The sequence below is a fragment of the Nicotiana tabacum genome, chromosome 13 (genome assembly GCF_000715075.1).
Source record: "Nicotiana tabacum cultivar K326 chromosome 13, ASM71507v2, whole genome shotgun sequence".
NCBI classification, from domain to species: Eukaryota; Viridiplantae; Streptophyta; class Magnoliopsida; order Solanales; family Solanaceae; genus Nicotiana; species Nicotiana tabacum.
Genome location: NC_134092.1, coordinates 11598543 through 11621904, shown reverse-complemented (window position 1 = coordinate 11621904; position 23362 = coordinate 11598543). Strand labels below are relative to the sequence as shown.

At 35.3% G+C, this 23362-nt stretch overlaps 3 protein-coding genes, 1 long non-coding RNA gene and 1 other non-coding gene across 12 annotated transcripts; 2 read left to right on the top strand and 3 right to left on the bottom strand.

Annotated features, from left to right (window-relative positions):
- Positions 1-3399: 3399 nt before the first annotated feature.
- Positions 3400-12216, top strand: LOC107810525 (U-box domain-containing protein 62). Of its 7 annotated transcripts, none has more exons than XM_075227732.1 (9): positions 3411-3940; positions 4158-4392; positions 6160-6241; positions 7100-7157; positions 9158-9265; positions 10181-10269; positions 10452-10547; positions 10632-10702; positions 11773-12216. In XM_075227732.1, the coding sequence occupies exons 1-9, from the start codon at positions 3568-3570 to the stop codon at positions 11894-11896; spliced, it is 1236 nt and encodes a 411-aa protein (XP_075083833.1). In that variant the 5' UTR covers positions 3411-3567; the 3' UTR covers positions 11897-12216. The 7 variants fall into 7 exon arrangements, with proteins under 7 accessions (XP_016490805.1, XP_016490813.1, XP_075083833.1 ...); XM_075227731.1 differs by having other exon boundaries at positions 4155-4392; XM_075227730.1 differs by having other exon boundaries at positions 3411-4048.
- A 285-nt stretch (positions 12217-12501) lies between these two features.
- Positions 12502-13683, bottom strand: LOC107810497 (uncharacterized). The gene is made up of 2 exons (XM_016635288.2): positions 12935-13683; positions 12502-12900 (listed from the first exon to the last, which is right to left on the bottom strand). The coding sequence occupies exons 1-2, from the start codon at positions 13216-13218 to the stop codon at positions 12549-12551; spliced, it is 636 nt and encodes a 211-aa protein (XP_016490774.2). The 5' UTR covers positions 13219-13683; the 3' UTR covers positions 12502-12548.
- Positions 13183-13285, bottom strand: LOC142168609 (U6 spliceosomal RNA). The gene has a single exon (XR_012698449.1). It is a non-coding gene; the product is annotated as a U6 spliceosomal RNA (small nuclear RNA).
- Positions 13684-13991: 308 nt separating the features above from the next.
- Positions 13992-18552, bottom strand: LOC142167797 (uncharacterized). 2 transcript variants are annotated; one of them, XR_012697908.1, is made up of 3 exons: positions 15727-18552; positions 15316-15384; positions 13992-14168 (listed from the first exon to the last, which is right to left on the bottom strand). It is a non-coding gene; the product is annotated as an uncharacterized LOC142167797 (long non-coding RNA). The 2 variants fall into 2 exon arrangements; XR_012697909.1 differs by having other exon boundaries at positions 18324-18552.
- Positions 18553-19321: 769 nt separating this feature from the next.
- LOC107810515 (chalcone isomerase-like protein 2) lies at positions 19322-21814 on the top strand. Its single transcript, XM_016635309.2, has 5 exons — positions 19322-19461; positions 19579-19665; positions 20267-20422; positions 20704-20930; positions 21522-21814. Coding segments are annotated over exons 1-5 (633 nt in total). The 5' UTR covers positions 19322-19460; the 3' UTR covers positions 21684-21814.
- The last annotated feature ends 1548 nt before the right edge of the window (positions 21815-23362 follow it).

Sequence of the window (23362 nt, the reverse complement as noted above, 5' to 3'; positions counted from 1 at the left end):
TCATGTGTGTAGTGTAAATGTTAAGGACATAATGTCCTTAACTTGTATTTGCACCTTATATTGTTAAACTTTAGGACCTCATGTTCTTAACTTCATATGTGTAGTGTAAATATTAATGACATGGTATCCTTAACTTCATGTGTGCAATGTAAATATTAAGGACATAATGTCCTTAACTTTATGAGTGTTGTGTAAATATTAAGGACATGATGTCCTTAACTTCATAAATACTGTGTAAATATTAAGGACAAAGTGTCTTGTATTTGCACATTCCGTTGTTAAACTTTAGGACATCATGTCCTTAACTTTCATATGTTCAGTGTAAATGTTAAGGACACGACGTCCTTAACTTCATGTGTGCAGTGTAAATGTTAAGGACATAATGTCCTTAACTTGTATTTGCACCTTCTGTTGTTAAACTTTAGGATCTCATGTCCTTAACTTCATATGTGTAGTGTAAATGTTAAGGACATAGTATCCTTAACTTTATGAGTGTTGTGTAAATATTAAGGACATGATGTCCTTAACTTCATAAATACCGTATAAATATTAAGGACAAAGTGTCTTGTATTTGCACCTTCCGTTGTTAAACTTTAGGACATCGTGTCCTTAACTTCATATGTTCAGTGTAAATGTTAAGGACACGACGTCCTTAACTTCATGTGTGTAGCGTAAATGTTAAGGACATAATGTCCTTAACTTGTATTTGCACCTTTTATTGTAAAACTTTAGGACCCCATGTCCTTAACTTCATATGTGTAGTGTAAATATTAAGGACATGGTGTCCTTAACTTCATGTGTGCAGTGTAAATGTTAAGGACATAATGTCCTTAACTTTATGAGTGCCGTGTAAATATTAAGGATATAATGTCCTTAACTTCATAAATACTGTGTAAATATTAAGGACAAAGTATCTTGTATTTGCACATTCCGTTGTTAAACTTTAGGACATCATGTCCTTAACTTCAAATGTTCAGTGTAAATGTTAAGGATACGACGTCCTTAACTTCATGTGTGCACTGTAAATGTTAAAGACATAATGTCCTTAACTTGTATTTGCACCTTCCGTTGTTAAACTTTAGGACCTCATGTCCTTAATTTCATATGTGTAGTGTAAATGTTAAGGACATGGTGTCCTTAACTTCATGTGTGCAGTGTAAATGTTAAGGACATAGTGTCCTTAACTTTATGAGTATTGCGTAAATATTAAGGACATGATGTCCTTAACTTCATAAATACTGTGTAAATATTAAGGACAAAGTGTCTTGTATTTGCACATTCCGTTGTTAAATTTTAGGACATCATGTCCTTAACTTTATATGTTCAGTGTAAATGTTAAGGACACGGCGTCCTTAACTTCATGTGTGCAGTGTAAATGTTAAGGACATAATGTCCTTAACTTATATTTGCACCTTCTGTTGTTAAACTTTAGGATCCCATGTCCTTAACTTCATATATATAGTATAAATGTTAAGGATATAGTGTCCTTAACTTTATGAGTGTTGTGTAAATATTAAGGGCATGATGTCCTTAACTTCATATGTGTAGTGTAAATGTCAAGGACACGGCGTCCTTAACTTCATGTGTGCAGTGTAGATGTTAAAGACACTATGTCCTTAATATTTACACAGCACTCATGAAGAAAGGGTAACAACATCTTTTCGTATTAATTTTAATAGAGTAGTGGCTATTTGTGCTCAGCATTAAAAATACTAGATAAAAACTAAATACCATGTTAAAAAGTGGTTATCCCACGTCATTTTTTCGAAATTATACTGGGATTAAGGGCCTCCGAATATGGTTTCGCATTAGGTCCCGATATCTGTTGAGCCGCCCCTTGTTTGACTTGATACACAGTGGCGGAGCCAACTGATACCCCCTTGCGGAAAAATGCACTATGTAGATAGGTGAAAACTATTTTTATAGACATATATAATATATGTTGACTCCGCTTGATTTTTTCGTATATTTACTTTTATATACTTTGATGCCCCTTAATGAAATTCTGGCTCAGCCACGGTTGATACTAAGTTTAATAAAATGAGAAAGTTTTTTTTAGAACTTGTGATCTTAAATATTTCAAAATATTTGACTATAAAATTTTTAAAACTTGTGATTTTAAATAAGTTATACTATTTGTGTGACTATAAAAGCTTTCAACACGGAAACGTGAGAGACTTGTTTTGAAACGAACTAACAAGTAAATAGTGACAAACAAAATGGAATCGAAAGAATACTTCTTTTACATTATTTGAAAAGATAACTACATATAGGGGTTTATAAAGGTGAAATTTATAACTTAAGGGTTTGTTTGGAAAGTCACTTGATTAGAATTGGTATAATTAGTAAGGTAGTGAGATAGACGCAGGGAAAGGGATAATAAGAAAATTTGATACCTAAAGCAAGTTGGCAGAACAAAATGAATAATTTGAGTATTATAGTAATATAAATTTAAATTTCAGTATAGACAAACAAAACATTATATGAGCTTTTTTTCATTTGTCTAATCATTGACTCAGACAATGATACCCACCTTGTGTTTTCAACGACCATCAAATTGACCAATGTTCATAATTTTCACTATCCTTAATACAAACCTAATCGAAATCGCACCAAATCGAAAAGTTAAATCGAACCGATTAAAAAACTTAACTAGATTTGATTTGATTTGATTTGGTATTGAGTAAAAAAATCTGAACCAAACGGACATATAAATATATAATTTTTTATATTTAATTTTAAGACTTTATATAGAATTTTATTTAAAAGATGTCTAGAAATATTTGAGATCCTCTCATGTGATATAATATTTAATTGAACTATAAAGTTTATTTATTTTTATTTACTTTAAATAATAGATTGTATCAATTTCTTATTATGTGTTATTGAAATACGTCAATTATCTCATTGTTCTTTCATATTCATATGTCAAGATTTATTATGTGTTTTTCGAATTTGAAGTGTTGTTTCGATAATTTAAAATTACTCATATCATTATTTAGGTATCATATTGATTTTTATGTTTAATTATTAAATTTGGTTAACTTTGAAAGCGTACATCAATAAAAAATTATTGGTAGACGACTAAGAAAATAAACTATTATGTGTTATAAAAAAAAATTCTCCCATAAGATCACTTTAATAGTCATATGTTTGTTATTTTTTTAAAATTTTTTAGTAAACATATATTCACATATCAAAATTTTATCTATAACTTTAATAATGCAAGATTGAAATTATATTCATGTAACAAAAAACCTGAAAAACCCGAGACAAATTCGAACCAATCTAAACCGATATAATTAGTTTGGTTTGGTTTTGATAAAATCCGAACCAACCGGTCCATGTACACCCCCGGCAGATACATTTAAACACTTACTACGGCGTCGTTTTATCTTCCCCACCCCCAAATTCCTAAACCCCCAACTCTTGCCATCTTTTTCGCTAAAACGAAAAAATTCCACTTCCTTCGTCACCAAAAATGGAGTTTCTCTTCAATCCAAACCTGCAATTCTACTTACGTTCCAGAAATTAACTTGAATTAGGGTTTTTTAATTGACAGTGCCTATGGCTTCTGAAGAAATGGGCCTGGTTTCGACCCGACGAGTGGAAAATGGACTCAATTCACACTCACAGCTCGTTTTCCATGAAACCTTCAGCTGCGGCCCACCACCACCTCCTCGTCGCTGCGCCGCCGCCGTTAGCGGTGATCCGGGCCCCAAAACGACCCGAGAACTTACCGGATTCATCGACAAGTACGATAATAACCACCACCACCATTACTTCACTCATCAACAGCAAGCTGCTGATTTTCGCCGTCAAATGTTCGCCGACGACCGCGGTGGCGATGGATCAGAGGATGATGACCTGGATGATGACGAGGATGATGGCGATAATGATGATGAAAATGAAGCTGAAGGCATCGTTATAGTTGAAAATAGTAATACTACTACTACTACTACTAATAATAATAATAACAGTGATAAAGTTAATAATAACTGTAGTAGTAAAATTGGCAGTGAAAAACCAAAAACCCTTTCTGCATTTGGTAAGTGTTTTTTGACAATTTCTTATATTTCCTAGTTTGTTTTTCTAGACTCGGACTTGTTTCGGTTTGATGCGTAGTTGACTATTGATTTATTGATATGTTGAAGAAGGCGCTAAGGAATCAGGAAATGAGGGCAACATACACGCGAGAAATGCAGTGACAATTGCTAGTGTTGATGGGGAGGTGTATTATAATAGTCAGTATTTGCAGGGAGGGGAAGGGTCAAATGCAGGGCCGAAGGAAATGGGGTTTGAGAATGGGTGTGGGTTTAGTGGGAGAAAGGAAGGCTGTTATTCAAGTGAATCAGGAGAGTCTTTGAGAGCTATTCTCTCCGATCCAATTATGTAAGTTTCTTGTCCTGTACCCCCTTCATCCAATTTATATGATAATGTTTGACTGGCACGGAGTTTAAGAAAGAAAGAAAGAGTTTTGAAACTTGTGGCAAAAATAAGTTATAGACATTGGTGTGAGTATAAAATGAAAAGTTTAAAGTTAAATTGTTTCTAAATATAGAATGTATCACTCTTTTGGGACAACCTAAAAAGGAACGAGTACCACATAAATTGGGTCAGAGAGAGTAATCTGTTTTGGCTGTTCGCTTGTTCTTTCTGGTTTAGCTGCTTGGCTTTCTATATCTTAAGTAAAGCATAAATTGTGTTTTGACCCTAGTTTTTCTTGAAAAGGCAAGTTAGTTAGTATTGGAATGAAATGGGCCAAATGGAGGAATTGAATATAGAGGATCCTTATAGATGGCCTCAATCAATTTTGGATTGTGATGCAGATGATTGATATTGATAAATTTGATGTTAATAATATCATTAAATGTTGTTTGCTTTCTTGGAGCTCTTAGTTTAGACATCGGACAAAGACAATTAGGATGATCTGACATGTTAATATATTTGCAAGGTCAAGTGACAACTGGTGTAAACGAGCAACTAGCAGTTATATGCTAGAGGTTGCATTTAGGCGAATGCATTAAGCTGCAGCTAATGTGGATGCAATTAAAAGTAAATCCCGCAGGAGAGCATATTATTTTAGCTTTAATCAAGTGTGATCTTGCTTGAGAATAAAAGAGTATAGATGCTTTGTCTAATGCTAGCTCTAGTTTCTCAGTTATACTGTAGGTGTGCTCTGCTACTTCCTTTCTGTTATAGGAAGAAAAGAAAAGGGCATTTGGTGGGATGAAATGACTTCTTGAATTTTACCTAGATGACTCTTGTAAGTTTTTTTTCCGAATCTGGGATGGTTGTCATTTTGCCAAACCAACAAAAAAGAAACATAAATTGCACCCAAGGGTGTGGCCTAGTGGTCAATGAATCGGATGCAAACCTTGGAGACCAGGGTCAAATTCTAGTAGGGACAAAAAACACTAGGTGATTTTGCCTAAGTACTAGTGAATAGAGTTATCCGATACCTATGTTGGTGGGAAGTAGTAGGTACCCAGTGAAATAGTCCAGGTGCGGAAATTTAACGGTAGATTGAATGTTACTCCCTCCATTTCATTTTTTTGTGAACCTGTTTGATTGAGCATAGAGTTTAAGAAAGAAAGACTTTTGGAACTTGTAGCCATGACATTTCTGTGGCTATATAATCATGACATTAAGGGTAAAATGAAAACTTCTAGTTAAATTATTTCTAAATATAAAAGGATGTTTTTTAAACAAACTAAAAAGCAAAAAGAAAAAAGTGTCACATAAAATGGAAAAAAAAGGAGTATGTTGTTAGCTTATGCAAGTTCCCCCCTGATTTTCATTTAAAAAGTCTTCCGAATCCCCATTGGTCAACAAAATGTGCTCTTTTTGGAAAATGGCTGAGGCGTGCTTTTACTTTTTCATTCTTCTAATATTTAAGGGATCTTATCTGTTCTGAGTTATCCAATGATGATGCTTATAGTAGAGGTTGAAATAATATTATGATTATTTGCTTATGTAGTTAGGTGGTTTCTTTCCATATTTGTATTTACCGTTGTTGGTTCATGCATTATTTTATTTGTCCTAACTTAACAACACATGCTCTTGTAGTCTCTTTCTATATGTTATTTGCTGTTCCAGATATTATTTTATCCATCTGGTTACTTGCATCCACACTTGACATCGCGCTGTCAATTTCAGGGGAGCGCTCATGGATGATGCAATGATATTGCCTTGTGGGCATTCCTTTGGTAGTGGTGGAGTGCAGCATGTGATTAGAATGGTATGTCCTCTGGGAACAATTTATTACCAACTTTCATTTATACTCGATATTAATTGCATTTGCATCTAAACTTCTTTATATCTCTTTCCTTTGAGGATTTTGATATTCAATGCTGCTTAATCAACAAATTCTGTTTCAAGATGCATTAGATAGAGAGACTGACAGCCTTATTGGCATAATAGGAGAAAGTATGTTCCTGAATTTGGGGTTTGGCTGTGGTTTTTATGCTTTTTTGATTTAAGTAAGCATCTTTTGAAAAACTTCTCTCCGCTTTCAGTTTAGGGGAACTGCACTGCATTTGATTACATAGTGTGATAACCAAGAAAATACTAATATTCTTATTGGTTGGAGAGAGATGCAAATGGCAAAATCAGATGCAAATGCCTTTAATTTAAGATTTGAAATTTATAGGACCAACTGTTCTGAAACCATATCACCTCCAAAAGCTGTATATGGACATTGCATGCTTATTCAATTAAATCTCTCGTCCCTCCTGTCAAACAAAAATAGTTACAGTAATCCTCTGTTTGCACTATCATCTGATGTTGCTGCACAAAATATTTATGAATCTAAGTGTTTATCTTTTTACCGTAGCAGGTCTAGTTATGACATTTGTTGATATCTAATGAATGTATGTATTCACATAAATGCAAGAGACGAAATTTTTATTGGTTTTTTCTCCTTTCGTTAAAAGTTAGTTTTTCCTTTCACATTTGCAGTAGGAAGTTGTCTTCTCGCATTTAAGTTGGCTACAAGGTCCTAGAAAGAGAATATGAATATGTGGGACTAAAAATTCACGTGTGCCACTGGACTAGTGCTAAAATAAGTTTCTAATTAGCCTTTATGGTGTAATTGCAGAAAGCTTGCTATATCTGTTCACACGTGGTGTCTGAAGATTCAGTGGCGCCAAATTTATGTAAGTATATGTTCTGTACTTATGGTAGATTTAGTATACCATTTCCTCTGGTTTCTCTAATATTTGATGATCTGTCTGGTGAATGCCAATACATATTCAAATGTCTGCTGCCGTATAAGGGATATTGCTAGAGGTGTTCATAATTCGGTTAGGGATATTGCTAGGGGATATTTGAATCAGCGCAGACTTAACTAAAGATAGTGCATAATGGAAGAAAAAGATCCATGTAGGTGATACCTACTAGTTGGAATATAGGTTTTAGTCCTATTAGTACGCTTTTCTAGGAGTAGTTTGACCTTATCATAGATTGATATGCAAATGAAAATATAGAAACTTTTAATATTTTTATTATTATTACCATCTTTATGTGTATTTTTCTTATTTTTCGCTTTTATTTATTTGATATGATGAAGAAACATTGTCGGTGAGGATTCATATAGCCGGCCCAACTTATTTGAGACTGAGGCGTAGTTGTTGTTATGTTTAACCAAAATACCTTACCGAACCAAAAATCTCGGTCTTTTGGTTTTGGTAATTCGGTTCGGTGTTTGGTTTGGTCTCTAAAAGTTCAGCAATTCAGTTTGGTTTTCAGTTTTCTCCATAAATTATTGAATATACTGAAATACCAAACTTTTATGTATTTAAGTTTTAAATGTATATATGAATTGCTTTAATGATATAATTTATTATTTTAAAATTTTATAATTATTTGAATTTATCATTGAAGTTTTATAATTATTTTGAATTTATAGATTCTCGCTTTGGGTGCGAGAGGTCCCGAGTTCGATTCTCGGAACGCCCCTTTACTGTTCTTTTTTACCTTATCAAAAAAAAATTATTTTAAATTTATATATATATATATATATATATATATATATATATTGATTTATATAATTATTTATTTCAAGCTTATGTTATTTTAGAGGCTCAATCAAAAGCCAAAACCAATCCAAAATGATTTTTTTTGAACAAAACCGAATTTATTTCCGTTTTCAATTTTAATAGACGCAAAGTCCAAAAAACTGAACTGAACTGACCAATGAACCACTCCTAGATATTGCCATTCTTTTAAGTTCATTTTTCATAACATAGGTTGCAAGGATTGGAACATAACATAGGCTGCAAGCATTGCAGGAAACCATTTACTAGACCTACCAGTTACAATGAGTTATAAGCATTTCTTGTGCTGAAAAGTACTCATATATTCTTATAGCTTTGTCGCCAGGATCATTGAGGATCTTCAAGCACATGTATGGACCATTTTCAAAATACAACCAATGGGTTTTGGTGGATAGATGGATCGTTAAAAACCCATGTGATTGAACCTTTCGCTATTATGTACCTTGAAACCCAAAGCATCCTCACAAGCCTTCATGCAAGTTTCTTGAGAGCAAGTTTGTGGAACTATCCACCACTGCATGACCCTATGAGTACATGGCTTGAAGGTTCAGAGCGATGACACATTTTGTGACCCTCTTTAAGACATTGCTTTTTCCTCTAATTTAGAATACTCATTTCCTATTTTAGCCTATTATTTTAAGTTAATTCCACTGACCTTCAATAACCACTTTGACCGTTCATCTGTAGACATCTCACCCTAGCTTCCGATAAATTGACTTGTCCTCAGACATCCTTTAGAATCAGTGAATCACCTCACATGCTTCTTAGTGTGCACACCTAATGTTTCCACATTTGGAATGCGCACTTCTACCTTTATAAAAAAGACAAAAACTAAGTCTTCTTTCTCGATCACAGTATAGAAAAGAAAATCATTCCTTCGTCATGCTTTCTATCTCACTACTTTCGCATATTAAACTGCTTAGTCTATTTCTGAACCACCATTGCTCCAGTGTCCATTCTATGTCATCTCTATCATTTTCACTTCTTTTGGCAAAGGCAACTCTATTCTTGCAGTTGATTTCCAAACTAGAGGCAGCTAACTTAATTTCTCATAGCAGACTGAGGATATCTAATTAACAACCCACATGTTTTGGCTGTAGCTTCAAATCTAAGTTGCTCGGACTTGGGTGCGGGTGTCGATACGGGTGCGGATCTAGAAGTCAGATTCTTCATGATCTATATTTTGAGATTTGGGAGTACGGATCCAGGTACGAATACGGGTGTGGGGATTTGGCTAAAAATAATTCAAATATCTAAAAATAGAGTTATAAAAATATATCTAAATTATTCAGCTCAAAAAAAAATATGTCTAAATTATGAGACATTATGTGGAGAACTTACAAGGTATTCCGAGAAGGACAAAATATTGATAAGAGGAGAATTCGAGAAGGAGATAAAAGGAAAAGGACTGACATAGAAATTTCTATATACAAGGTATTCCATTTTCTTCAATTTCATCCTAGCACTATTGTATCTGTCCGATTTTCTCCATCGATTTTGGTCAAAATACCCAAAATCGGTTGACCAGATTCGGTACGGATCCCACACCTACGTCGTATCGACATGGGTGTGGCACCGAAAGTGAAGAGTCCTTATTTAGAGTTAGAAGGGCTTCGAAACTCGTTGCATTAACTTGTCAAAAAGTAAGTCTGCATTAAATCAACTGCATAAATTTCTTTGCTAATGCCCTGGGGCTTTGGTCTGGCGGTAAGAGCACAACTCATGACGTGTGAGTTAGGCGCATGTCACTAGTTTGAACCTTGCAAGCAAAAGCTTGATATTTAAACTGAAAAGGTAGAGGAACAACCCCATTATCCATCGAGTCTCGTACCGCATGCCACTGGCCCTCGAGGATCTCTTGATTATAAAAGAAATCTTCTCTAACATCAGAAAGTATTGGCTCTATCATATTCATAAATGTGTGACCCCAGTTTTACACTATATTTGAACTTCTAGTCAAACCTGTCCGCACTTGGAAGAACATAGATTGAAGGGTCTTTATGTGCTTCACTGGTCCTTTATGCATTTTAAAGGTGTGAAATGAGGCTAAGAGTTAGGTCATATAGTCCTATTTTTCTCTGTTCTTTCTGATGATTTCTATTTGCATTTCCATATTTCTATAGCTCTTCGAGCTGCAGTTCAAGCGTTCCGCCGAGAAGAGGAATCACAGCTTAATCGTTCTTTCAAAAGAAGAAAGGAGAGATATGACCAGGTTTGCCACTTTCAATTTTTTTTTAACCTATACCACGACCTGAAATTAGGTGGAAATAATGTTAGAAGTTGTTTAATTTGGACTTAAGATAAAAAGAAAAATCAGGGAGAGTTACATTTGATTGTCCTTGTGCTCAGAAGCCTGACTTTACCTTAAGGCCTTAATATCATATCCTGATGCAGGATAGAGGGACCTTTGGTGATTCACCGCTCTCGGATCATCTAAGAGGAAGAGGCGTTCAGTTTCCATTTGCTGTCACAGACAGGGTTATTATAAAGGTTCTTCCAGTAATATCTGAATTTCAATTACATTTCCAGATTGGTTGTGAATGGAGTATCTAATTGAAATTGTTGATCAAATAGGGTAACAAAAGGACGCCTCAGCGTTTTGTGGGTCGTGAGGCTGTTGTTACCACTCAGTGCTTGAATGGATGGTACATCTCATTCTTTGCATCATTTAGTTTTTCAAATTTCATTACATCCTTTTTTACCTCTCAAAGCGATTCACCATAATTTGTAAAAAGTCCACTAAAATATCCTTTGTGCTTAGGCTCTCAACATTTGAGTTCTATATATCTGTTAAGCCTAAAAGGTTATAATCTTCATAAATCTGGACTTCTCTCGCCCTTGGGGCTTTAGTTCACTGGTAAGACGTAGCATAATGTGTGGGTCGAGTTCGAACTTTGCCACAGAAAAAACTCTAGTATTTAAGCGGAGAAGGTGGACGATTGGGCCCATTATTCATCGAGTTCGGATCTTGCGCCACCTGATCCTCGAGAAATTCTCAGTTATTAAAAAAAACTCTACACTTTTCTAGCACATAGCTCAGTAAGTGGTATGCCCTTTGAATTTTAAAATGCTTTAGTGCCAGTCAGACATGCGAGGGTTAACATATTTCATTATATTGCATCCAGATCTCTGACCTTTGAAATGCTTACTTTGTGTAAGTAGTTTATTAAAAGAATTCCTCAGTCACTTAGGTTTTTCGGCCTTATTATATAAAGAAAAAGAAGAAATGTTAATCTTAAGTTTGTTGCACTTTGCTAATCCCTTCGAACTTTTTGTCTCAAATGGTCTTCATTGAACTTTGTCAGAGAGGCTTCTGAGTTTTGCCTTTCGACCTAATGATATGGTATTCATTTTAAGTGCACTGCTGAATCCAACTTATTCAACTTTTTCGTTTTTCCTTTTTTTTTCTTTGTGGAGTATATCTGGATTTTACATCTATATAATTGACATCGCGATTTGACTTCTCGTCATCTTGCAGTATCTGATAAAATTCTTCAAGTACATGTCTAATGGTGTTCTGTATTATGAGGAAGACGGAGTCCTAGGTTCAACCTTTCTTAACACCGAGAAATTATTACCTCTTATTGTGAATGTGTCGTATTCCTTATGCCACGCTTAATAAGCACTGCTCAAGATGTTCTTAAAGATTCCAACTTCTAATGCCTCACTTTACCTATGAGGACTGACTCCTTATTTGAATGTACAACTTGTGCAGGTATGTGGTAAAGACACTAGACAATGCTGAGAGTGTAAAGTTGCAATATCGCTCCCTAGCGAAGGTTTCAGGTAACTTATCAATCCAGCCAATATCAAGTAAGACGGCAGCCAATTGGCTGTAGAGTTATATTCAGTAGAATGACCATAACTCTCTCGTCCTAACCTACTGCACATATGCCACTTTTGATACATATAGTCTAACTAGCGACAAGCATGAGTTCTTTCAGCTGTAATCTTGATCTTGTATCTGTTCCACGCGATTCTCAGGCATAGGTGTTGTATATTATAAAGGTTGTCTCGTAGCACTACAGCCTTGAGATGTAATCAGAGATATGAATTATAGAGCGACACTTGTATAAAATAAATGAATTATACGGAGTCATTTCCACAGGACTTTGTACTGACTGGACATTTCAGAAATATGAAGATTAAAAGTAAGCCATATGCTCTGAAGTAAATCATATTCTCCTATCTGCATTACCTTCTGAAGCTCATAATATCGGTTCTGTGCATATGATAATAGAAGCCAAACATGATTTGGTTGAATTTGGAACATGGTTCTTATCAACAATCTTAAGTGATGCTGGGGCAAGCTAGCCAGGTAGCAATACATTAAATAATCTTACTAGTGCGAACATCAATGTTTCCATTTTGTTTTTCTCTCATAACCATATTGCAATTCAAATTGTAATCTCTTGACCACGGAACTGTTCAGCTATTGTAGATATCGAGGTCACAAGAATGATTTTTCACTGCTCAATTTTTTCTGTCTCTTTACAACCAACAACTTTTAAACTGTGTCAAAGCATTCTCCCTAAAATTCTTAACTCTTACTATACAAAAATGAGTGCAAAACAATCCCATTCCTCTACCAGCTCCAACTCTGCTTGTCTTCAACAGATAACAAGCAGGTCCAAATTCAACTCCTTTCCCTTGTACAATTAACCCCCAAGATTTTGTCAATCCTTCCTCTAAATCTTCTTCTAATGAACCCCCTTTTCCATTTTCATTTAATTCTCTATCTTCTTCATCTCTAAGTTCTTCAACAAATATTAGTCCATCAGGGGTTCTTTTTTCTCCATTTTCCCATTCATTTTTCATTATCTGCCATTTCTCCACTAAGGCTCTCTCAGTTTTGATCTGGGGGTCTTCTCTTTTGCCCTCTATCATCTTCTTGCGCGTAAATGTGGACCAGTAGTGGCGCTTGCTTCAAGTTCTTTACAATGTCCACCATCGATTCCTTCATCCACTCGTCCAGATTTTCAAATACTATGGCTTCCTTTCTTTGATCATCTTCTTTCACAACTCTGTCCCGGGGCTGTGGATTTGATAGAGAAAGAGAAGCAGAAACACTAAGAGGCCTCCTTTGCATCATTTGATTAGAGATTGGGAGAGATGACTTTGAGGCAAATGAATGAGTACTAACACATTTTGTGCGTATCATTCTTGTGCACAGGCCATGTTAATCTTCTCTGTATCGTTCCAATTTTATCCAATGTTCCTACGGGAACAATAGGATGAATCCGTAACGACGTCATTTTGAGAGTATATATATCAAATTACTGCTAAAATTGTCTCTCTTACCGGGGTTTTATTTCCCCGGAATGGTTTTTGTTTAAGGATTTTGAAGACTGGTGTATATGAACAAAAATATTATTATGTTATGGCCTTATGGGTGCCATTGAAAAGGTGACACGAGCATAGAATGCGCAGTTATAGCAAAGGCACAAGCAAGGAATAGGTTGGGTGAAAAAGGCACACGCCTTGCCTTTGACATGCATTGCTTGAGACCAATCAAATTCATTTGTTTAGTGCTGAGGTGGAACCAATGATATTTTTCCACGTTTATGAAAAGATGAAACACCACATATTACAATTCTCTGAGGTGAGAGTTTGGTTCTTTGGCTATTTGTAATATCTACTTCCATCTCTCAAAATGTTGGCATTTTTGTTTTTTATGATATTCAAATTTAGTAGACTTAATTATATGTAAGATTTAAACTTTCATAAAAAAAATGTAACGGTCCAAAGTTGTATTATTCGAAATTTGTCAACTTTGCGGTCACGACCCCAAATTCTCTCCGTAGGACGTCGTGATGACACTTTAAGACTAGGTAAGCCTATCAATTATGCGAAATAACGGAATCTAAAATTGAAACTCAAATCTCAACATATGAAATAAATAAAAATTGCAATTTAAAATAGTTATAACTCCCAAAATCCGGTAGAAATAAGTCATAAGCTTCGAAGAGAAATACTAAGTGTCTTTATGCATCAAACAACATAATAAGGATAGAGGGGGACTCCGAGGTCTGCGGACGCTGGCAATTATACCTTGAAATCTCCGCGTACGGCTAGCTCACTGATATCTGGTCTGATAGGAAATACCTGGATCTGCACAAAAAGATGTGCAGAAGTGCAGTATGAGTATACCACAGCGGTACCCAATAAGTGTCACGCCTAACCACGGTAGAGTAGTGACGAGGTCAGGTCAGGCCCTACTGGAAATAATAAAAGACAGGGCGAAAAAGTTTAACAATATAACAATAACAATAACAATAACAATAATAATAAAAAATAATGGAAGTGAATCAAGGTAGGAGTATGTCACAATTTAACTGCACAAAATAAGGGAAAATAATACATCACAGAAGAAAAACAGAAAAAATTTACATATTCAGGGAAAAACAAAACAATCAAGGCAAGTACACCAATAGAAAAATATCAACAAGGGCACTCCCGAGGTACCGCCTCGTAGTCCCAAATCATAAATAAATGTACAATATCTCTTTTCTTTATATCACCGCGGGAGCCTTCACATTTAATTTTAAAGAAATCATTTTTCCCGAAATAGCATTCCGCATTTTAGCCACCCTTATCACACCGCATGACTTTTAGTAGTTCCCCTACTAGCCACGCATATCAAGCCACCCTTATCTCACCGCATGCGTTTCAACACCCAGACCTTATACCACCGCATGCATATCAATATCACAATATATCACAATTTGCACCTCAAACGCCCAAATATTTCAACTTGCCAAAATAAATCAACAACATTACTTTCTACAATAAGGAGCTCACGACTCAATCACAATGAACACAAAATCTCATAAAATATTCGGGAGTGAATAACTCAATAAAAAATAATATTTCACAAATTTAACACTTTGCCTCAATATCAAAATTTTAATGTCAAATACTTCATTTTAATAATAATTCAATTAAGAAATTCAACCTTCAAATATTGAGCACAGAATAAAAGAAACAAAGTTTCAATTAAACATGTAAAGAAATTAGCAAGAAAAGGTAAGGCAAATATAAAATGTAAATTTAGACCAATGATGATAAATATAACCGAATAAAATAATTTAATTAATATGTAATAGATATCTGTACAATTTAAAGCCAAACTTTTTCACATTTAGCCCGTGTACATACTCGTCACCTCGCGTACACGACTTTCAACATATCACAATTATTATATCAATACCAATCCTAAGGAAAATTTCCCCCACACAAGGTTAGACAAGTCACTTACCTCAAATCTCGCTCAATCAGTCAAGTAGTTTGCCTTTTCCTCGATTTTTCAACTCCGATCAGCTTGAATCTAGCCAAAATAATTTCATACTATAAATATAACTATAAAGAACTAATTTAAATAATGAAATTACGACTTTAGCAAAGAATCGAAAATTCGGCCCAAAAAGTCAATCCGAGCCCACATCTCAAAATCGGGTAAAAGTCACAAATTACGAACACCTATTCGACCACAAGTCCAACCATATTAATTTCACTCAAATCCGACCCCGAATCGACATCCAAATCTCAAAAAATCGTTTTATGAAATTTCTATAATTTTTCCTAAATTTTCATCTCAAAATACTAAGTAAATGATGAAAACAATGATATATTCGTGTATATTGACCAAATCCGAGTTAGAATCACTTACCCCGATGAATTTCTTGAAAATCCCACGAAAAATTGCCACAAACCGAGCTACCAAAGTCCAAAAAAATGAGATGAAAGCCTCGTTTATATGGTACCAATCTGATCTCCCAATGTGCTGACCGCACATTTTTTTTGTGCGGTCCGCACATTTAAGGTTTCTGCGGCCGCAATCCAAATTGTGTGGTCGCAGTTCAGCAACATCTGCAATCCAAAAATGCAGGAGGATTTTCGCGGTCCATACATTTTCAACTGTGGTCCGCACATCTTCAAATGTAGTCCCCACACATTTTCCACTGCCTTCGCACTTTGGGAGTTTGTGGCCGCACATCCGTACTCCAAAAATGTGCCCTCCGCACTTCAACTGCTCCAGGACATTATCAAAGTGCCGAAATGCCCAAACTCGTTCAAAACTCACCCGAAACATACCCGAGGCCCCCAGGACCTCAACCAAATACACCAACAAGTCCTAAAACATCATACTAACTTAGTTGAGCCCTTAAATCACATCAAACAACGCTAAAAACACAAATTGTGCATCGATTCGAGCCCAATGAACCTTAAACTTCAAACTTCTACATCCGATGCCGAAACCTATCAAATCAAGTTCGATTGACCTCAAATTTTGCACACAAGTTATAATTGACATTACGGACCTACTCCAATCTCCGGAATCGGAATCCGACCCCAATATCAAAAAGTCCACTCCCGGTCAAACTTTTCAAAAATTCATCAAATTTCCAACTTTCGTCAATTGACGCTAAAATGACCTACGGACCTCCAATTCAACATCCGAACACGCTCTTGTGACCAAAATCACCCTACGGAGCTATTGGAATCGTCAAAACTCCATTCCGAGGTCGTTTTCATATACTTGAAACTACGGCTAATACTTAGAACTTAAAACTTCCATTTTAGGGACTATGTGTTCCATTTCACTCCGAAATCAAAAACAAATCCTCCCGGCAAGTTACGTAACCACAAAATGAAATAGAGAGAGCAGTAGATAGGGGTTCGGGACTAATACTCTCAAAACGACCGGCCAAATCGTTACATTTGCCATCCGTTACAATGTTGGTTCCTTCGTACTATTGGCGTTAGCAAATCATCTAATATTTGCTTATCATTGATGGAGCTCCAACGTGAAATGAGTGGACCGTATGTGTCCAAATTATTCAAGAATGATATATCCAAATTTACCCCTCAACTTTTGACTGTTTTAAGAATTACCCGAAGGTAGGAGCTCTGTTAGGGATGAAGCGTAATTTGTCAAACAACTGAGGTGATATTAGATTAAAAGTACTAACAGAGGGCAGCACTGCTCAATTTCGAATAGGAATGAAACACAGTCCTTGTATTTGTATGAATGCCACATGGCAAGAATAAAAAGCCCTCTCAACGTGCATTTCATTCTCCATTTCTTTTTATATGAATAAACAACCTTTCCCATAAAAAATAAATGATTGTGTGATTATTCATTTTCAATGGCAAATCGAGAATTTTAATTTGATGGGTCGATCGTTAAGGTTTTTAGTACTCAATTCTATGTACCTTAAAATTATAGGTTCAAATATAATATTTGTTAAAATTTTAATAAGTTTTCACACGTAACACGTCGAAAATATTGGGTTCAAATAAACCTGATGCGAACCACTGGATCCGACCCACAGCTATAGAGGGTAGTGTCAAGCCACCAATCCAACTATCCAAGTGACCCAACCTATGGTTTTGACAAAAATAAAGGTGTTTCAAGAAGTAGAGTATAGGAATATTTGGTGTAGGGTTCATTATTTCAACTAACTAATAGAGTATAGGAATATTTGGTGTTTCAAGAAGCGACTTTTCATTATTCATAATTTATAATAATAAAATTTGACTAAACAAATATTTAATTTTATAATTAAGCATAATGATAATGTATTATTCAGTTAACTATTTTTTTTATTACAAATAAAAATACAATTCTCCCCTCAAATATGAATTAAATATATGAATACTAGATTGGAGTTTTATAAAGCTCCTTATTGAATTTGAACTGAAAATGCAGAAATAATAGGTTAAGGGCCGTACCTTAATGATCCCTAACCATATTGATGTTTCTGAGTTATAGTTTTTTCTGGTAGTGTGTTCCCTAGACTAATAGATTTTAATAAATTTAAGATTTAAATAAGAAGCGAAAATACCAAAATAACTCTCTTACACATAAAAGAAGTATTATACTCATGGTTTAATTGCTTAACACAAATTAAATTTATGAAAATTTGTCCGTGGAAGTACCAAGTATGATATTTCTATTATTTAAAAATGTTTGATATGTTATCGATTTCACGAGAATCAAAATTAAACTTACCAATAACTACGGGAACAAAAGTGTAATTGTTACCTTATAGAAGAAAAAGTTATCCCTAGTACAAAAAAGGTGGCAAAATATCAAATTGGTCGGTCACCCGAAACTAATTTCATTTGCTAGTCAAAAAATATTTAAAATATGTATATTTAATATATATAATATACACATATGCAAACAACAATATAATAATAACAATCCAGTATAATTTTACTAGTGGGGTATGAAGAAGGTAGTGTGTACGCAGATCTTACCCTCTACTCTGGGGTAGAGAGGCTGTTTCCGATAGACTCTCGGCTCCCTCCCTCCAAGAACTCCCCACCTTGCTCTTGGGGTGACTCGAACTCACAACCTCTTGGTTGGAAGTGGAGGGTGCTCACCTCCGGAGCTTATTTATTAAAAGTATGGAATTTGGCTAGCATGGAATTTGGACATATTTAGCGAGTCACCAAAATTCTTGAGAAAATGTGATGAAATGTTGACTATTTTGATCAATCAGTAAATATTTCTACAGAAGTTTAATAAATAATGTCAGAGGTGTTCAACAAGACAACATGGCTTAAACGTGGTTGGTGAAAGGAGTGGTGGTTATGCAACAAGAGACGAAGGCAAATTTTGTCCTTTTTTTCTTTGAGCTAAATTAATACGAAAAAATTAGTAGTAAGTTCATGACGCAAATGGGATATAAATAAGGACATAATCTTGATAATTTACGTGTAAGATTGAGCTTATTCTTTTGCAAGTATTAAATAGAAAAAATATTAATGAATTGTTCATTTCTTACGAAATATCTCGCGTTTATATAGGGTACGATAATTTACGTGTAAGATTAAGCTTATTCTTTTGCAAGTATTAAATAGAAAAAATATTAATGAACTGCTCATCTCTTACGAAACATCCCGCGTTTACGTAGGGATCGAAGAAGGGTGATGCAAGTATTACTGACTGATTCTACGATTCGAACCTCTGACCTATAGGTCACACGAAAATCAACTTTATCGTTGCTCTATAGCTCCTGTCGTAGTGAAACTTTTTTGTTATTTTATAAAAAGTTGATATCAAGCCAATTTGGTTAAGAGAAACAAACACATACTAATTATCCTAAATTTAATGATTGATGTGACTAAGAACTAAAACTAAAGGTTCTAAATTTTACAAATTCACACCTTCCTTTCTAATTACCCTTGCCAACCTTGCCTTTTTTTTAACCATAAAAATGTCTACGTACCTAACACGTTCATTGCTGGAAGGTAGATTGAGTGGTAGCTAAAAGTTCTCCAAAAAATATTCCCTTTTTAAATATTCCACAAAAACAAGAACAAACTTACTTTCATATTTTTAATCTCAAACTCAACCTAGTCTTCTTCTAAGTTTTCTCAGTCAACATAAAGAGTAAGCCATTTTAAAAGTTTCTCTCATTTTTTCTAATTTTATTTTATTACTTTTTGTATTTGTTGAGTAAAAGAGTGTTGATTTATTTGTTCTAATAAATGTTTAATTTCTATGTAGTGGGAAAGAATGAAGTGATGGTTGATGAATTCCCTTTTCCTTCTCAGTTTATGATCAACACTAAGCCTTTATCTTTGATGGGTCATGGTAAAAAAGCTTTTACCACAACTTCTTTAATTTTTATTGCATTATTTTAGAACTGCGAAGGGGAGCCCTAGAGCAACATTAAAGTTGTTTTCGTGTGACGTGTAAGTCGGGTTCGAGCAGTGGAATTAACCATTAATGCTTGCGTTAGGGTAGACTGCTTACGTCACACTCTTTGGGTGCGGTCCTTCCCGGACCCTGCGTGAACGTCAGATGCTTTGTGCACCGAACTGCTTTTTTATTTTATTTTGGAGTTGCATGTGAATATCCATGTTGTAAATTTTTTGTTTGTAAGGTAAATTGTAAAGTTTTTGTTTTTATATTTAGTAAACATATATTTTCCCTTTGTGATGATTAGTTAAAGATAATTCTTTAGAACTAATTAGCTTTTATACATTTTGATCATCTGTTACAAAGAAGCCTATGAAAATGCTACATCAGTAGTTTAACATGGTTGATGAATATATCTTTTTGGTTTGGATTTAACCTATTTACACTGAGTGTAAAGAATATTTGACATTATTAGGGTGAGTTTTAACCTGTTGTAGTAAGGTACATTTATTTTTCGGGTTACTAATCTCGCTTATTCTAAATGTTTTGTCAGGAATAACTGACATTGAGATACACTTCCTCCAAATTAAATTCACTGCAATTGGAGTTTACTTGGATCCAGAAATTGTAACTCATTTGCAGCAGTGGAAGGGCAAGACAGGAGCTGAATTAACTGAAAATGATGACTTCTTTGAGGCTATTGTTAATGGTAAAATCTTCACTAATGACTTTATATTCTTGTTTTCCATAAGTTGTCGAAATAGGCGGAGCCAGAATTTTAATTTTATGAGTTTTGAATAACTGAGTTCTAAACTTACTAATTTTTTATATTCAATGAATTTCTTAATTCAATTATACTGCTAGAACAAAAGTTAGGCTGAACCCGTATCCGGGCTACTAGCTCCGCCCTGGTTATCGATTTTAAGATAAAAAATCTAAAAAGAGATAAATGAGTACAAATAAAATAATTCAAATGTCATATATTTGCAGCTCCAGTTGATAAATTCTTGAGAGTAGTTGTGATTAAAGAAATCAAAGGCTCGCAATATGGAGTGCAGCTAGAGAGTGCTGTACGCGACCGTTTAGCAGAAGTTGATAAATATGAAGAAGAGGAAGAAGAAGCACTTGAGAAAATTGTTGAATTTTTCCAGTCTAAGTATTTCAAGAAAAGTTCAGTTATAACATATTCTTTCCCATCTACTTCTGGCATTGCAAAGGTAAGATATGAATTAATGTCATCAAGTCATTTTCTAATTCTGAAAGGCGAGCCTTGGAGTAACAGTAAAGTTGTCTTCGTGTGAAGTATAAGTCAGGGGTTCGAGCCGTGAAAACAGCTATTAATGCTTGCATTAGGGTAAGCTGTTTACATTACACCCCTTGGAGCAAACGTAAAGTTGTCTCCGTGTGACCTACAAGTCAGGGGTTCGAGCCGTCAAAATTGCTACTAATGCTTGTATTAGGGTATGCTGTCTACATTGCATCCTTGGAGCAATGGTAAAGTTGTCTCACTGTGACCTATAGGTCAGAGGTTCGAGCTTTGAAAACAGGTGTTAATGCTTGCATTAGGGTAGGATGTCTACATCACACCCCTTGGAGCAACGGTAAAGTTGTCTCCGTATGACTTATAGGTCAGGGATTCGAGCCGTAGAAACAACTACTAATACTTGCGTTAGGGTGGACTTTCTACATCACACCCCAAGTGCGGCCCTTCCTCGAACCCTGCGTGAACGTGGAATACGTCGTGCGCCAGGCTGCCTTTAAGGCAGTTTCTGATTTGGCTGATTGATGTTTGTTTATGACTTTCACAGATTTCTTTCGCAACAGAAGGTAAAGAAGACTCAGAAATTGAAGTGAAGAATGCAAATGTTGTAGAGATGATGAAGAAATGGTACTTAGGTGGAAATAGAGGAGTGTCTCCTACAACTATTTCTTCCTTGGCCGATAACCTCTCTGCTGAATTGTCTAACTAAAGAAAAGATGTTATGTTTATGCTGTCCTCATTTGTTATTTGGTCTTGTTGGCTTTTGTATAACCTAATGGAGACTTGTCTTTCATGATTTGTGTTTGAAATTAATAAAAAAGTTCATTTTGCTTGTTTGCATTATTGTCCTGTTTTCCTTTTTAGTCTCAAGAAATTGTTTAAGGGTGTTTAGTGGCTTCTCAATTATTGTATTTTCTTTCAACACTGTTGTGACTTTGCTTTTCTTGAGCCGACGGTCTATCGGAAATAATCTTTCTATCTTCACAAGGTAGGGGGTAAGGTTTGGATATACTCTACCCTCCTCAGACCTCACTTGTGAAACTACATTAGGTTTGTTGTTACCTGATCGTAGCTTCGAGTTCAGGTGTCGTACTGCGGCCGGACCGGAAAGGAGGGGGATAGTTTTGTCGGGCACCAAGGAAGATTGCCTCCACGATCGGTGCATGTTGCTCTTGGCGTAGTCCCTAGAGTGGGGTATTCGGCATGGGCGGAGAGAGCATCTGAAGGATTACTTCACCTTTTTCGGATCACATCAGTTTTTTCCCAGTGCGCGGAGCATCACACTTCATGTGGTTTGAGATTCTCTAGCAGATGATTTGAAATTAATTACAAAAGAACCTATTTCACCAAGTAGTGCTAATTTTATATAAGGGTGTTTGAACAGGGAAGGCTAAAAAAATTCAATTTGATAGATTTGAAAGATTCATTTACATATTGTTTCCTACAGATATGATACTTAAAGCACTGCAACTTCTAAAGGTGGATAAGATTAATGAATTAAATCCCGAGCACAAAGCAAACATGCCATAACAACAATAACAGAACCAGTGTGATCCCATAAGTTGGGTCTGGGAAGGATAGAGTATACCGCAGATCTTACTCCTACCTTGTGTGAAGTAGAAATGTTGCTTTCCGAGACATAATGCAAACAGGGCTGATCTCCTCAGCCGTTTTCGCGGTCTTGATATGAGCTGCAGGGCTTCTCATGAGGTGGAGAATGTGATGACCCATAATATCATCTTTAAATTTAATAAGTAACTTTGTATTCTAAAACCTCGAAAAGCACCATTTATCATTCCTCGACTTGCGTGTGTAGTCCGTACAATTTTCCGGAAAGTTTTTATGTGAAAAATGGATTAAAATGTGAAATAGAGCTTTAAAACTCAACTAAGTTGACTTTAATCAACATTTTAAGCAAACGGATCCGAATCAGTATTTTAACAATTTCGGTAGATCCGTATCGTGATTTGGGACTTGGGCGTATGCCCGGAATCGAATTCCGAGGTCCCTAGCTCGAGATATGGAATTTTGATGAAAAATTAAAAGCTTGAAAGCTTAATGATTTCTAAGATATTACTGATGTTGGATTTATTGACCTTGGGTTCGTATTTTGGTTCCGGAGCCCGGTATAGGTCCACTATAATATTTATGACTTGTCTGCCAAATTTGGTGAGAATCGGAGTTGATTTGACGTGATTCGGATGCCCGGATGTAAAAATATAAGTTTTAAAGTTTTCTTGAAAGTTTTCTTTGATTTGGCGTCCGATTCGTAGTTCTAGGTATTATTTTGGCGATTTGATCATGTGAGCAAATTCGTATGATGTTTTAGAACTTGTGTGCATGTTTGGTTTGGAGCCCCGAGGGCTCGAGTGAGTTTCGGATAGGCTA

What these genes read in the sequence shown, in the direction of transcription:
- LOC107810525 (XM_075227729.1), top strand. Translation starts at nt 3,568, where the DNA reads ATGGCTTCTGAAGAAATGGGCCTGGTTTCGACCCGACGAGTGGAAAAT. An exon ending in TTCAGTGGCGCCAAATTTAT is followed by an intron (nt 7,158 to 9,157) that starts GTAAGTATATGT and finishes TTTTGGCTGTAG; the next exon opens with CTTCAAATCTAAGTTGCTCG. An exon ending in CAGACAGGGTTATTATAAAG is followed by an intron (nt 10,548 to 10,631) that starts GTTCTTCCAGTA and finishes TTGATCAAATAG; the next exon opens with GGTAACAAAAGGACGCCTCA.
- LOC107810497 (XM_016635288.2), bottom strand. Translation starts at nt 13,218, where the DNA reads ATGATACGCACAAAATGTGTTAGTACTCATTCATTTGCCTCAAAGTCA. An exon ending in GCGCAAGAAGATGATAGAGG is followed by an intron (nt 12,901 to 12,934) that starts GCAAAAGAGAAG and finishes CAAAACTGAGAG; the next exon opens with AGCCTTAGTGGAGAAATGGC.
- LOC107810515 (XM_016635309.2), top strand. An exon ending in TTTATCTTTGATGGGTCATG is followed by an intron (nt 19,666 to 20,266) that starts GTAAAAAAGCTT and finishes ATGTTTTGTCAG; the next exon opens with GAATAACTGACATTGAGATA. An exon ending in CTACTTCTGGCATTGCAAAG is followed by an intron (nt 20,931 to 21,521) that starts GTAAGATATGAA and finishes TGACTTTCACAG; the next exon opens with ATTTCTTTCGCAACAGAAGG.